Source organism: Seriola aureovittata, chromosome 22, assembly GCF_021018895.1.
Source record: "Seriola aureovittata isolate HTS-2021-v1 ecotype China chromosome 22, ASM2101889v1, whole genome shotgun sequence".
NCBI classification, from domain to species: Eukaryota; Metazoa; Chordata; class Actinopteri; order Carangiformes; family Carangidae; genus Seriola; species Seriola aureovittata.
Genome location: NC_079385.1, coordinates 20,147,044 through 20,163,590, shown reverse-complemented (window position 1 = coordinate 20,163,590; position 16,547 = coordinate 20,147,044). Strand labels below are relative to the sequence as shown.

At 42.9% G+C, this 16,547-nt stretch overlaps 1 protein-coding gene across 1 annotated transcript in view; it reads right to left on the bottom strand.

Annotated features, from left to right (window-relative positions):
* The window catches only part of LOC130163510 (thyrotropin-releasing hormone-degrading ectoenzyme-like), a 147,151-nt gene that overhangs the window by 97,434 nt on the left and 33,170 nt on the right, over nt 1-16,547 (bottom strand). The window contains exon 4 of the mRNA XM_056367772.1: nt 10,406-10,532. Within this exon, the coding sequence (XP_056223747.1) occupies nt 10,406-10,532 (127 nt within the window). The remainder of the gene's footprint in view (nt 1-10,405; nt 10,533-16,547) is intronic.

Here is a 16,547-nt window from a genome sequence, read left to right as displayed (position 1 = left end):
TATGGTTTCACCCAGGGACTTGTGTGATGGTAGCCGGTTGGACTGAATTATTTCCTTTGGTTGTTCTCGCTGCTAAGAATTATTGTTTATGAGCAGGAACTTTCATTCTGCCTTGGAGCTGTATTAATTGGTCTTTTAGGCGACTTGGAGGCACAACAATGACATTTTATCATCTTCTAATTTATAATATAATTGTATAATTGCAGAGACAAAGAAAAAACGAGTATTAACTTGGAGTCACATTTTTTGGACGCCCAACAAATCTCATTTAGCTCCGTGTTTGGTCTCCACCAGCTGCTGAGGGGAAACATCTGGCTCTTTAGCTGCTAAATGCTCCACAATGTTCACCAGCTGCTCTCTGACTGTGTCGGTCTAATCTCTACAAACAACCTCTATTAAACAGTCATTTATTCAATTGTTATTATAAGAATATTAAGTATTTTCACAGTAGGACTTCAGTAGTTAACTAAAGCCTAACACACACGCTGGAAGACTTAGAACAGACTTTTGAAAAACTAAAGTCGGACACACGTTCACATCTAAAGACAATGTGGGATTTTGTAAAGACTGAGGATCTCACACTTTCCATTACTCGTCTTTTAGTTCACAAGTTCAAGTTGTGCATTAAGCAGGTTCATGGAAAACACTGCTACTGTTACAACTAGATTCCTCTGACATTATTTCCCACAATGCATCTGGTGGACATTCACAACTGTTTTTCTGCTGACTTTTTGGTCTTTGACATTCTACGTAATTATGATTATTGTCATTATTATTATTAATTAATTAATTAATTTGTTAATTTGATAGGAACAATACATGTGAATGAACATCAGTACAAAATACACAATGTATTTTACATCATCACCATTATTATTATCATTATCATTATTATTGTTATTATTATAATAATATAAAGTTAGTAACTCAATTGTCATAATTTGCCCCTAAAATGAAAACATTTTGGACACTGTATTTATGATTTCCTGTTTTATTTTGAATTTTTCTTCCTTGTGTCCAGTTACTCTTTATTCCCTTATGAATTTAATGTTGACCTCCCATCAAACGACATTCTTGGAGTCGCCGCCACGCTCACTATCAGCTCGCTTCGCTGCTTCCTGCTGGAGAAAGCGTCAGTGAACGTCACATTCTGCGTGAGCCATGACAAAAAATGTATGATAATATTAAACATGTTCAATAGTTAAGAAAGTTTGGGTGATTTACATCAAAGGATGGAGATGACAAGAGAAAAGTCAAACTCCATCAAAACTCTCATGATTTGTTTGAAATTTGTCTGTGACAGTGAAATAGCTTGAATTCGTTTGGTGTGACATCAGCAGTAATCGTGTTGTGACTTTTCATTGGAAACAAACCAACATTGAAGTATTTGTCAAAAGCAGTTTTATAACAAAGAAAAGAAAAACTCTTTGCTTTTTAAATGACTCACTGTGGTGTCATGTCCCCAGGTCCTACTCTCATTTTGTGTTTCAGCTCGTCACAAAACCTCATTTCATTCTTAAACTAAATGAAATATTCAAACCTAAACTGCCATGTCAGTTTTTATGACTTCTCCATTTCATCAAATGGAAATATTCTACATGTCCACGGCTTCATTTTATCCACAGATTTCCTGAATTGAGGCTGATATTTCTGATTTCTTTGGACACTCTGGGACCGCAGCTGGAATTCGAAATAAAGTTCTGTGGGTTCGAAAAGGCGACACGATGTTCAGGGGGGTAAAAGAGGTTCAGTTTCTTGTATTATTGCTGCCCCTTTCGTTTTGTGCAGAAACTTAGTGAAGTGGCCGCAGTCTGAAAAAGACTGTCTTCCTCACTTGAATTGAATATTAATGCTAAATTCTTTGGAACAGCTCTGAACGAGCCGGACATACCGACGGACTGGAAGAGACTTCAGCTCTCAGAGTCACTGAGGCAGCAGCAGGCAGGCAGCTGACAGGCCTGCAGCTACGTGTGTGTGTGTGTGTGTGTGCATGTGTGTGCGTGTGTTTTAATGTGTGTGTGTGTGTGTGTTTCAGTTCAGTCCATCTGTTGTTGTGTGTCACCCCGAGGCGACGGCATGAGAGAAAGGGCGAGAGACAAAGAAGAAAAGAAAAAAAAAGAGGAAAAGAAAAGATTAAAAGATGCACAAGTTAGAGGGATGTAGGTGTGTTTCAGTGTGTGTGTGTGTGTGTGTGTGTGTGTGTGTGTTGGACCTCAGGCGCTGCTGTCTGTGCGTCTCTGTGGATCCCAGATGGAGCCAGAACTCAACAGAACACATTAGTCCACTTGGCGTGTTCACACACACGTTCAGACACACTCAGATATTCAGTGTAATTCTCCTGACAGTCGGATCACCTGAGCCCCTGCTCACTCTGCTGCTGCAAGATTTCTGCTCCACTGGAACAGTCAAATGAATTCCTACGGAAGCCCGGAGAGGCCCGTTATCGCTTCTTTAGTTATCTCCACTCCAGGATTGAAAAGAATGAGGGGAAAGAAAAAAAAAAAAAACAACTCCCCGGCTGGGACTGAGTTTCTGCAGAAAGTGAAGGAGCTCGAGTGCAAGGTGGAAGAAAGACGGGAAGAAGTGGAGGGAGGTAAAGAAAGAGGAGAGGACGGGATGCTCCACTGGATCTGTCATTTCCAGAGCTACAGATTTAAGAACCGGGTTCAACTTGGACTCATCTGCTCAGTTCAGTAAGCACCGACTGTACATCCTCAAACAACATCTCTAAATTCTCAGAGTGCAGCTCTGTACATCAGGGAGGCAGAGAAGAAGAAAGGACGTGCAGCTCTGTACATCAGGGAGGCAGAGAAGAAGAAAGGACGTGCAGCTCTGTACATCAGGGAGGCAGAGAAGAAGAAAGGACCTAGTTTGTTGTAATTTCAGTTGGATTAAAGTTTCTCACACAGGACGGTCAGAGTGGGAGTCACCATATAACTTGATGTAACAACAGCAGTTAGTTACAACATGAAGTCAAGACATAACTTCCATCTCACACCTGAAGTCAGAGTCTTTTCACCAGGTGTAAAATCTGTTCTTAAACATCGAACTGTGGTGGAAAGGAACTCAGTACATTTACTCAGCACATGAATATTTAACTTTACGTCACTTAATATGTTGACTGCTGCATGTCAGAGGCAAATATTGTAGTTTTCACTTTAGTGTTTGCAGATTGAGATTTTATATGAATAACGTTTTTTAAGGTTCAACACACTGTTAAGGATTAACTTAGTGGTTTTGAACCTTGTGGATTGCTTGTGTCGCATTGTCATGTTGTTAAATGACGTAACAGACTGAGGCCTGAAAAGGTAAAATTATCGAATATTTACTCAAAAACAAACAAACAAACAAAAAAACATAAATTAGAAAAAAAAAATAGATTTGATCTCGTGTAACTGTTTTTTTTCTTCGTCTATTTCTTTCCTCTCGCATTAAAGGTGTCATATGTAAGATTTCGCTAGTGCTACATAGCTAACATTAGCATTAACAGCTCTTTACTTACTAATCTAGTATCAAACTTCTTTCCTTCACTCACCAAAAATTAAAAAACAACCCTCTTCTTTTGCTTTTATTTCTATCACTTCTTTTCCTGTACTGAAGCTAGCATGCTAACCAGCTAGCCTCGGCCCATCTCGTCTCAGCAGTGAGTCACTATAGGAGGATGAAGAACTAGCGCTGCTCACAGAGCATATTATAACTTTCTTGTCTTGTTAACACAACGATGGCTGAAGCTCTTGGCAAGTGGCCATTATCACCACGGCTCGCTCAAGGCTGGAAACCTACAGCCCCTTTAATCATTTCACGAGCCTTCGGAGCCACTGGACTAAACTAAGTAGAAAGAACCAGCTCCACCTGGAGCAGCTGCAACGGTAAACTGCTGTTTACACACTGATGCATCAGCATTAACAGTCTAATTATGTCACAGGAGACATTTTACTGCAGAACCAGTCATTTCATTGTAAATTAAATTTGATAAATACTTTTGTACTTTTACTCCGTGAGGAATGAGCTGCACTTGGTGGATGCGCTGTAGTTTGGTGGGTGGAGCTTTACTCTAGTAAAGGGCAGTGTAGGACATTTTAAATCACTACAGTGGCTAAACGTAGCTCAGCAGGTTTGATTCAAAGATGTGGTGTGAGTCAGAAATGCAGCAAGTTATGGAAATAATATTTTTCAGTATTTTTGTCACGCTGTCAGTATTTTTGTTTTTTGTTTTTAAGGTGTTTTCTTGGTAAAAAATAAAAATGAGTTTGACAAAATCAAACCAAACTGCCACTTGAGCATGAAAATTAAGTGGAAAAACCCTGCAGCTGTTACATTTCAGAATATGTCTCCGGCAGTTGCATGGCAGTGATAATAAGGTTTTTTTTTTTTTTTTGGGGGGGGGGGGGGGGCTCTGTGTTTTTGTCATTGGTTCCAGCTGGTATTTTTCCTGGGAAAGATTTCTGGGCGAACTCCGGGGAAATAAAAGCGTCTTGACTCTCAGCTTCCAGCCCAGGTGTTTGGAGTTTTACTGACAGTTACAACAGCATTAACAAGCGTTTTAACACAGTTCGTTAACGGCAGGTGTCGTTAGGGTTCACGATCTGCGGACCGTGAATATAAACAGGAGAGTTCATGTCACCCTGGATGGAGGAGGTGGACATATGGACGTCCTTAGGCTCGACGTCAGTGAATCTGACTGTGATTCTTTATTGTTATGATCTGGATCTTCATCCGTCTGCACCGAGCACTTTCCCTCTGTCCCTTTAAATTTGTATCTCAGCTCATCATTTCTCTCTCGCGCTCTCAGGGGAGCTCGATGCCCTGCATGACAACAGATGGAGCCCTGAGGCTCTGGGACCACACACACACACACACACACACACACACACACACACACACACACACACACACACACATGCACACACAGCTGGCATCAGTGGGTTGGGGTAAGGAGGTAAGGTGTGGTAAGGACTGATGTCAACATCAGTACGAATGCCACACTCTCTCTCAGAGAATCTATGGTTGTGTGCGTAAATGTAAATAAACGAAAAGCAGATTTGTGCATTCAGACACACACACACACCGACACACACATCCTTGTCTTACTGTATTCGTGGGGACCTGTCATTGACGTAATGCATTCCCTTAACAAACAACCAATTAAAAAGGGATCCAGCATTTCTGTCCCCACATGTATAGTGGGCTTTTTGGACCCCATGAATATGGTAAAACAAAACCAGACACACACACACACACACACACACACACACACACACACACACACACACACACATACACACACACACACACACACACACTGTTGGAAGAAAACCAGGAAATATCTGTCGAGACCTAAAACAGATCCAAGAAGAGAGAGAGATTTTGCTGACCACAGTTCAGTTCACACTTGGGTTTTGAGCTAATTTGAGTTTCTGAGCACTGAGGTGGGAGGAGGACATGGGGGGGGGGGGGGGGGGGGGGGGGGGGATGGGGGGGGGGGCTGGGGGGGGGGTGTACAGTGTGAGTACCACTCCATCCATCCATCTCTGCATTAGACAGTCTGACTCTAGTCCAGGATCATGATGAAAATACACAAAGCGACGCAAACACTTTTTTTCTACTAACTTCCTTTATCGACTCCTGGCACACTGAGGCATGATGGGAGGTGTAGTCTAAAGGATCCTGAACAACGCTCTACAAGATTTACTGAGCCTGACCAATCAACCAGCAGCGTTCGTACCATCCCTCACCTTAAATACTGCTTCCACAAAACACCTTAAGTTTCCTATTTAAGTCTGACACTTGAGGTTTTATTTCTCCTCAGCTGAGGGAGTTACTTAAGGGTGTTGCACAGAATCTCTTAACAGGTTTCCTTAGTTAAAGAATAAAGTTGAGCAGCAGTGAAAGAGATTTTACAGAAAGACGTGAAACACCTCGACTGAACCTGACCAGAGGTCATGTGACATAAAACCGTAGAAGTTAGTTACGATCATGAAGCTGCGGGAAGTGAAGGGAGTCAACTGTAGATGTAGGAAAGATCATGAACTGACTCTTCGTCAAATCAATTCCTCATCGTTAACGGCGTCTCCTGGTCGCGTTCTTCGCCATAAACTCGGCCATGTTGCAGCTTAGATAAGAGTCGGAGGTATTTTTTAGTTTTTCCTCAGTTTAGTCGCTAAGTTCTTTTGTGCAACAGTTTAACTGAGTTTAAGTGATTCATAAGGAGAAAACCTTTAATACTTCAGGGAACATTTTAAGGAAACCTTAAGGTGTTTTGTGCAACCAGCCACAGAATCAGACACTTGAACCAGCTGCTTCACCCTTCACCTCACTGAAGAAACCAGCGCCTCCATCCTGGATGATCTACTCTGGTCTCTGAACACCATGAAGGCTCACGTCAGTTCAGGCAGCATCGAACCGCCGTACATCACCCTCCATGTTTGTGCTGTATCTCTGCTCCTCAGTCTCTTCATGTTTCTGCACCGAAAATCTATTGATCGACCGCAAACTGTACAGAACCAAGAAGTGTGACTGTATCACATCTGCTTTCCCGCCCTTACACCAGCTCCCAGACAGCGTTAGAATCCATTTTAAGGTTTACTAATTTTTCTATTGATTACAGTGGACATGGTCTTCACAGTCCAGCCTGCCTGAGGGAATGTGGTCGGCTGCTTGGGATCATTTCTGAAATCTCTTCGTAAAAACACGCTGTTGTGTGAGAGCTCACAGGACTGGTCCTTTATGCGTAAAATCCAAAGATTTTATAATTGATTTTCTCCCTTCCTTGTGTGAACCAGTCTGTAACCTGGGTTGTGAAAGTTTTCTATAAATAATGATTCACATCATGATTATATTAGGAGGAACAAAGCGTCCGTCCCACAGACACTGCAGCAGATCAGACAGGTTGAAAATATCCATCTCTGTAGGACTAATGTTGGCACACTGGAGGACCAAACGTTCTGGCTCCGTCCCTCGTATTGTTGCCACTCTTGGCTCAGTTTTCAGAAAGTGGGCCTGGGTTGACTCGGAGGGAGAACCAGCTCCAGTCAGCTGCACACGGGCCGAGGTTTGGGCCAACATTGGTGCCTGGAACCGGACCGTCGCACTTGTGTGGAATCCGGTGCGTCATCCATAGCGGGAGTCTGGCATCAGTCCAGCAGCCAGGTGCGGCAGGTTTACTGAAGGGCACGACTGAGCAGAGGCGTTTTAGTGACCTGGGTCTGAAGCGTCCGGACGAGTGACACCAGGTTCTGTTGTGGTTTTCAGAAGCTCGACTCCCGAACGCAGGTATATTATAGACTTTTTCACCACCAGTTGTTCTTGTTCACCTGCATGAGGTTAACATGACTGCACATGTGCAGCAGTGACTCCACTAATCTAAGAAACTCCTATAAAAAAGTATAAACAACTCTAACAAAAAATAGGACCTAGAACTAAATATTATAACAGAAGATATGTGAGATATATAATACATGGGATGACCTTGCGCCAACTGTCATAAAGGAATGAATTATGGAAGGAATGTGGCTGGAAATCAATAATCAGGTTTTTCAGCACACCTCAGCGTTACTTCACATGTGAAAGAACCTTTTGAAAATGAACCTTACGTGGAATCATGTTGGAGAAAATGTGGACAAATGTGGGATCACACGCAAACATTTTAGAAGTGGACGTCCCCCTGGATCCACTGTGATTACTGTCAGGAGCTGAACCTAAAGGGATGTCTGACGTAGATCAGAGGTACATACTGCGAACACTTGCCAGGAAAATAATAACAGTGACTTGGAAAGATACAAAACCACCAAGGATGGACAAACATCCCAAAGAAGCGTCAAAGATACGAATTAAACAACTTCCAGTTCGGACTTCCAGAATAAAACCAGAGCGGAAACATGCAAATCATTATTAAAATTGTCATATGATCTTTTTGCAGGATCTCCCGCCCCCACAGTTTCAACATGGTGCTTCCCATCAACACGGACCGCCACATATTGAGTGTGAAGCATTGAAGCTGTGTATATTGTTCAGTTATTCATTTGTCACAGTACTTGACAAGTGGAGCTCATTATATAGAGTGTTATCTAATAATCCCGCCACTAACACTGCAATAACACCTGAGACTCCGACTTCCTGACAGTTTGACGTCTTGGAGAAACAAGGTTTTCACCCGACATCTCTGTGCGACCTAGTCTGGTCCACAGGATGTGACCTCACTTTTAACCCGGTGCGGTTGATGCAGCTGATATCGGTGTAAAGGTCAGGAAGTAAATGTCAAAGCTAATCTGAGCGGATAGAAACAAACAGCCAGTTTGACTGAAAGAGAATTTCTAACGTGACAAATGAATGTGGACAGGAAGGAGGTGTCTGACATATACAATATGGAGCCACAGTGATCACATTAACTTGTTTGGGGCGTGGAGAGGAAAAAAGGAAATGCACCGCGGTGACACGGCTAATTGATTCTGGCAGGACAGAAGTGTAAAACACAAACAATTATGACGACACTAGAAGAAGAAGAAGGAGAAGAAGGACAGGGAGATGAAATACGATTGTTCTGACATGATTCATTAACTGGGACGGGAGAGAAGGGAGCGTAAACACCACATGTGGAGGCACGGAGCTCCTTGTTCTTGTTTCAGGGGGAAGAGCTGCTGCAGAGACGCTGGAAGTTTTACAGTGTGAAGGAAAAGCTGTAGTCCAGAAAGAAAAAAATTATAATGTCTCTAAAAACATTCACTGTGTCCCTTTGTTGTACTGCAGAGTGATATATGCTATACAGTCTAATGGGAGCTAGGATGGAGGGATCTACCAGACATCCCAGAATGAGGACGCTGCCAGGCAACAGCTGATGGCTCCGTTCGGCTGCAGGAACTTTTCCACAAGGAAGGATTTTGGTTTTGGGTTTAAATTCTCAGGCCCAAAAAGACTTGAACGGGTAACTACCCCCCTGAAATCCGCTACAACCCTCCCTCCCATATTTAAAGATGCAAATGAGAAGGGGAGGAGCAACGATTGTCAAAGTCGTAGCCTCGTGACCACGAAGTGTGTGACGTGGAAAGTCAGGGAACACGGTTCATCACTTTTTAGAAACGCTTCCGTTGTGTTGTTGTATTTACAGTATATATGTTGTGAATTTGATGAAGATGTCTGATGAATGTGTTTTCTTAAGCTGCAGTGCGTTGAGCTTCAGGGCCACCGTACCTTCCTGCCAAATAATGTGAAATTCCTAAAGCACATCAATATCAATACGAAACAAAGATGAACAAAGTAACTCATCACCCTGACTGACACTGATTGTCGGGTGCCTTTGTGTTCTTTCACCATGGATGGCCTTGGTGCCCACACGGCGCTCGCCGCTGCAGCAGGAAACCAGGAGGGGAGGGGGGGGTAGAGGGCGCCGCCCGGGAGCACCAGTCTCAATCAATACATCTGCTCAGGGGGGCAGGCTGAGCGCAAACCGGAATTTATTTATTCATTAAACAAAGGGGAAAAAAAAACACCCCAGGAAAAGGGCACTTTCCCCCTCGGAGGCCAAACGGCGGACGCTCCAGCCCCTCTGAGGTCTGCGTGTGCACGGCGCTCACGCTCCGGCTGAAACGACCCTTTTCATCACGTCCGCTTGAACTGCCACACGTTCTTGTTTCCCCGCGTCCATTTTACAACAACTGCCTCTTGAACTTTTCTTTACTGCCGCAGCTTCAGTTAAAGTCCTCTGAGTGCACTTCAGCCATCGTTGCCAAAGAAATACTTTAAAAAGTAAAATAAGCTGTTACGATTATACAATGGGCGAAAGCACACTTGCGTTTCCTTCAGTTTCCTTTTAACTAATTATGTAACCAGCGACTAATAATGAGCAGGACAAAGGGACAGAGCTGGCACAACAAGGTGCAGCACTCTGATACCTCACTGCCGAGCATGAGCACATCTTTGTACAAAAAAGCTTTTATCTAAATAAGCTCTCAGATGCTGCAGTGTTTAATGTCTGAGCACAAACGGCCTCAGAAGAACTGACTGAAGGTTCAATTCCCAGACCTAATCACACTGTACAGCCCCCTGACTCGCAGGCTGAAAAGGAGGACAGAGTGTTTTCTCTGCCTGATATGAGTACAAATTGATGAACCCAAACGTAATTGTTCGAAGGACAAAGAGTTGGCTGACGTCCCGACAGCGGGCAGCACAGGAAGGGGAAGTTGTCTTTTCTTTCCTAAAATGGATCCGCAGGGGGATAGAAAAGTCAACAGTGTGGTTTTTTATTTTACGAACGCTGACAGGAAATCAAACATCAGAGGAACACAGTGTTTCTTGCTGCCTTTGACTGAGTCTGAACACACTGAAGGGGATCCTGCCGAGACAGAAGAAGGACACGGCCAAAAACAGCAACGGCAAACGAGGAGGAGGAGGAAGACGGCGGCGGCCTTACCTAGCTTGGGCAGCGAGTACTGGACTTTAAAGTAGTCCTGGTAAAATCCCAGAAGCCTCTTGGTGATGTGGAGGGCGTAGTCCCCTGCCCCGCTGGCGATGGCGTCCGGCCGGGCGTACAGACGGATCTGGAGATGAAGAGAAAGAAAAATGGAATCAGGCTGATTTTAAAACACAAACACAGAGAGAAGTAATGGAGTTAGTGTCTGATCAGCTCCAGAGAAAACAGAGTGGAATTAAGACTTTCCTTAAAAAAATCTATACAGAGAAGGAAATTAAATCTGGTGGAGTTTATATTCAAATCTACAAGGAGACAAACAGAACGGAGCCGAGTGTATCTTAAAGTCTACAGAGGAAGAAACGAAATCAGGTTGAGTTTAAATTCAAATCTGCAGAGAGACAGAAATGAAAATTGAGGCAACTTTTCTTTTTTTTTTTGTCCAAATGTTCACAGAGACAAAGAGAACTGGAATCAGGTCGGCGTTCGGCAGGTCAAGCCCACAGAGAGAGAGAAACTCAATCAGGCCGAGCTCATGTTCAGCTCTCCAGAAAAAGTAATGGAGTCAGGTTGAGTTTTTGTTCGGATCTACAAAAAGAAAAATGGATTTACAGCCGAGAGCAGGAAAACAATCGACTTTTAAACACAGAGGGGAAAAAAAAAGGCAAAGAAAGTTAAAGGTTCAGCTTTTGTTGGATTCCGATATTTCTCACACTCATGTTGTAATATTCACAGCTCTCAGGCCGAGTGTGTTCTCGTTACTGCAGCTGCAGCTTCATTCATTTACACTGAAACCGCTGCAGCTAATGAGGAGTGTGTACCAGCTCACACGCAGACCACAACTCATCTGCCAAACATTCCGATCAATAATCAATACCGCCGTGTCACGTGACCGCCCCGCGCCTATCAGCGCGCTCCGGTAGCGCGGTGGCCTCGCCGTTGACCTCACTGAAAGAACAACGGGGGTCACATGGTGACAGCGTGTGTGCCCCTGAAGCGCCACCAGTTCCTCTCACGTCACCGGTTGGTGGGATGCAGACGATTTGAAATAATCATCAGCTGTTTGTTACAGATGAAAATACGTCGTACGATCCGACAGTTCACTTTTCTGTACTGAGGGTAAAAGTAAAATCAAAGCGACATCTTCCTCAGTGCAACTTGTTCCTATTTGCTGAATGTCACAAAACTGCAAAGAGAGCAGTGACAGAAACCTGACTTCACCCTCTTCACTCTCAGAGTATCACTCCACCAGACTAGACAAAGAGCTACTGGCAGTGTGGGAAGTGTCACTTACCTCCCATTAAAATACATTTTAAAATATTCAATATGACAATATGATGTGAAGAAATTACTGTGTTTACAATGTTCACCATCTTAGTTGAGTCTAAACTTTGCTTGTTAGTGATAAACACAAAATACCGCTGAGGCTGATGGGAATGTGGAATGATCACTGAAGTTATGACGGTTCATCCTGAGGAGATCCTGAATGTGTGACCCAAGTTTCAAGGCCGTCGGTCAAAGAGATGTTGAGACATTAAAAACCACAAAAGGTGAATCATGTGGCGGTGCTAGAGGAACAGTCAGGGGCTCACCGAAGTCATGAGATTCATCCTCTGGGGAACATGAATGTCTGTAAAAAGATTCATGGCAATACATCCCATAGTTGTTGAGATATTCAAGATTTGCCAAATTATCTGCTACTGACTTTTCATAAAAAGCCAGGTGATTACTTAGGTCATTGAGAATCATCCTGTGGGGACCATGAATGTCTGAGCAAAATTAAAAAAAGCAATAAATCTGTATCTGTATAAATATTTATTAAGGTATTTTAAATTTGCCGGGTCATCTGTTCCATATTTCACCAAAAAAGAGAAAGATTTGACCTGCTACTGACACTAGATAAAGTCAGATGATTACTGAAGTAATTGAGGTTCATCCTCTGGGGATCATGAATGTCGATATTGAGATATTTAAATTTGCCAAATCATCTGGGTTGATTTCACCAAATGCAAGAACACTTTGACCAGCTAGTGTCGCTGGATGAAGGTCATTGAGATTCATCCTCTGAGCACCATGAATGTCTGTATGAATTTACAAGGCAATCCCTTTAATAGTAGTTGTAAAGATATTTAAGTCTGGACCACAGTGGTGGATCAACAGACATTGCCATCCTTAGATCGCAGCTGCTAACCCGGCTAAAAGCTCCAACACAATAAAACCAACATGAACCTTTAAACAATTTTTACATGTTGGTTTTAAAAACTCAACATTTAACAGGAGTTCTGTTTCCAGAGAACAGACGGAAACGTGCTGCTTTGGGATTCTGTCTGTTTACCTGCAGAAACCCCCCATGAGCATTTTCTGTTTGCCTGTCAAGCCTTGGCAACGTCACAGAAAATAAAAGTAAAAAACAAAAACTACTTTTATAGATATTTTTAACTGGCCTTGATACCAAGTTAGTATTTGTTAGTGTGGTATCAATCTGCCCGTCTCTTGTGATTCTGCAGCTCTGTCAGAAACGTTTCACTTCAGTGACTCCCGACTGATCCTTCAGACGGATCCTTTCAGGCTGACGGACAGACTGACACACATCTGCTCCATTGGAGTCGATTTTCTTGGGGAAAAAACTGTCTCTGTGCTCAAAGCAATTTGGCAAGTTCGCAAGGGAAAATGAGCTACTGCAACTGACTGATCCAATCGACGTCCATGGGGTTGTTGTTAAGTGTGCTAAACTCAATCTATAACATGCTGTCAAACGGCACTCAAAGAAATATCAAGGGCTGTTAGCATCTGTTAGCATCACTACATTATTCTGTATGAAACTATTGGACAGAGTAAACACTGGGATGAATTAGTTCTATTTAAAGTCTGAGCATCAATGGAGTAGAAAGTTTAGATGGTTTAACTTTTCAAGCTTGTAGTCTCGAGCCCAAACTAGCGTTTATTTAAGTGACATGTGAGGACAGTAGCATTCCCCAACACCTGTAAACAGAATTCAATGTGTAACACCTGTGGAGTGACCTTTAAAGTCGCTGGGGTGTAATTGTTGGTTGACACTGTCTGACTTCCCAGCATCACTGTGGGAACATCCAGTGTGAGCTATGGATGTTACGCGGCTACAACACTTGCTTAGCTGTAATAAAGCTTCCAAGGCCTCCATAAGTGCGTGTGATGTGAAATCTTTCAGAAAGCAACGTCTACTTTATAGGTAGCGTCTAAAGGTCTGTGTCCATGTGTAGTGTGATTATAGATCAGCTCTAGCTTCTATATTAATACTGTGAAAGTATCAAAGCCTCAGTCCACAGAGAAATGCACACAGCCTGTATTCAGAAACTGAGCCTTAAAACCAGCCGTCAGGACTTCTGGAACTTTGTGATGTCACAACAAAGCAGTCACCAAGCCCCGCCCACCTGGACCCACCATCCAAACCTTGCAGGATTTGGTTTCTCTGAGTGTTTTTACCTGAAATCTGCTATATTTTTATTGGATCGCTCAGAAAACAGTCAGCCAATCAGAAGAGAGGCTCAGAGCCTCCTCTTTTCTGATTGGCTCACCGACCTGTTGTTACTAGAGCTCCAGAGAGAAGTCTGAGAGAGGAGATGTAAAACTACACTGAGATGGTTTTTCAAATATATGTTCTTACTGATCAACACTTCAAAGTAAAATACAGGATAAGTGTCAAACATGGGACCTTTAATGAATCTGTGTTTATATCTGCTGAGAATCTGTTGAAATGTTTGACAACAGGCTGCCAGCCCTCCTCTCCTCTCTGTGTTTGCGTGATGGATGGAGCAGTTAATCAGTCTGATCCACCAGACTAATTATACACACACACACACACACACACACACACACACACACACACACGTCAGCTGACGGACAGACGTTACTATGGCGACAGTGGTGGTGGTGATGTCACTGATCAATATGCATTTATCAGCCCCCTGTGAATGAAAGAAGAATAGATGTGTCTGGACACAGCTTCAGCTCTTCAGATCATCAGAGGGAGAAACCAGCTCGCTGTCAGCTGAAGGACGACAGACACGAGCCGTCATGGTCCGCCGGTCTGCGGGTGTGATACTCGCTCAGGGTGCGAGAGGTCCTGGGTTCAAATCCTGGATAAGCCCTTCATTTTTTATTGTATATCCCCTTCGGGGGGATCTATGAAAGTACATCTTATATCATCTTATCAAACACAATACACACACACACACACACACACACACACACACACACACGACTCGTATCATTTTTCACATAAAGACAGGAAGCAAGTGGACACACAGTCACATCATGATGTAATGCTGCTGTATCACTGCTATATCTCACACACACACACACACACACACACACACACACACACACACACACACACACACACACACACACACACACACACACACACACACCCTGCCTTCACTTCCAGTCTAATAAACTCTGTTTGCACACAGCTGTAAAAACACATTGGGCTCCCGACAGAGTGAATCTGGTTCTGCCTGGTATCAGTGTGTGTGTTTGTGTGTGTGTGTGTGTGTGTGTGTGTGTGTGTGTGTGTCACACAAAAGTTAAACTACACGAAAAAAAAAGCTAAAGAGGCTGAACATTAAATTTAACAGCTGATGAAGAGTCAACACAAAGTAGTGAGTAAACCTGGGGGATTCATTTACTCACTTCCTTCACTTGAGAAAGTTTGTCGGTCGGTTGGTCCAGACTGAAATAATATAACAGCTGTCTGATGGACTGCAATGAAATTTTATGCAGATGTTAATGGTCCCCAGAGGATGAATCCCAGTCACTATGGTGATCCACTGACTTTACCTCTAGTGCCGCCATGAAGTTCAGTTTTGTGGTTTTGAACGAAATGTCTCAACATCTATTCGACCGACGGCCATGAAACTTGGTTCACATATTCATGTTCCTCTCAGGACGAACCGTCACAACTTCAGCACCATTTTTTAGCGAAGGTGGTTGAACAGATTGGCCAATGATTCCTGGGTTGGTGGTCTGATCCCTGGCTTATCTGAACCCTAGGAAGAGGATTCAGTATAAAACCTCTGCCAAGATAACAAGTATCATTATAATAAGACTGTGAGTGTGTAATTCTTGGTGAATATATTTGTGAATATAATATTTTTTGCTCTCTAAATGATCAGTTGTGTTCATTTCTCCCGTTGGTGTAATTGAAGTATACAGTCATTATTGATACAGTGAGCCTCCGACAGTTTGGCTCGACACAGTCTGGGTTAAATTCTGTTGGATAATCTTTGTTATCCTGTGGATTAGAGTTTTGTTTTGCCACAGAAGGATTTTATTTTGTAAGACAGGCTGCTGCTGTGTAAAAGAAGGATTATTGATGTCCACTTGGAAAGTAAAGCATCAAAATGTTCATCCGACTGAGAGTGGATTTGTAACCCTTCAATTTGACATGGACGCATCGTAAAAAAATAGATTCTGTAACAGCTACAATTAAACTTTAGTTTTATGAGTGTGTGGTTAAAATGCCGACTTTAAACCCGTGTCTATACTTATGCAAAAGTCACGTTCACATTTCTCGCTGAGACACATCTGATGTTGATACATATTAAATCAACATTTCTTATCTCTCTCTCTCTTTGTCCAGTTTTCACACCCACACTTCCATTAAAACCGCAATGTTTCTGCTTCTCAGCCCAAAAAACAAAACAAAATGGTGATTACAGATCAAAAGCTCAACCTGATGGAAATTCATATGAAATTCTGATTTGATAATATCCTGTCAAAACCCAACTCTAATTACCATCATCACAAATACCAGCACTTCTACAGATACAAGTCAAGTCAGGTCAGATTTTAGGGAAGAACTCCCCAAGAAAACCATTTAATAATGGAAGAAACCTCATGGAAGAGCGACTGAGGAGGGATCCCTCTTCCAGGACAGACGGACACAGCAACTAAGCAGATTCACAGTTCGGTCAATCCGAACGACAACATCATAGATTATAAACATATATGAAGGAAAGGATGTCGAGCGAGTTCCAGGTGCTGCCAACAGATCCTGAGCAACACACACCAACACAAACACTGACGCTATTAATATTAATGAAACCTAACATTATTGGCAGTGAATGAACACTGAGACTATGCTAATGCTTCATCGCTATCCCGC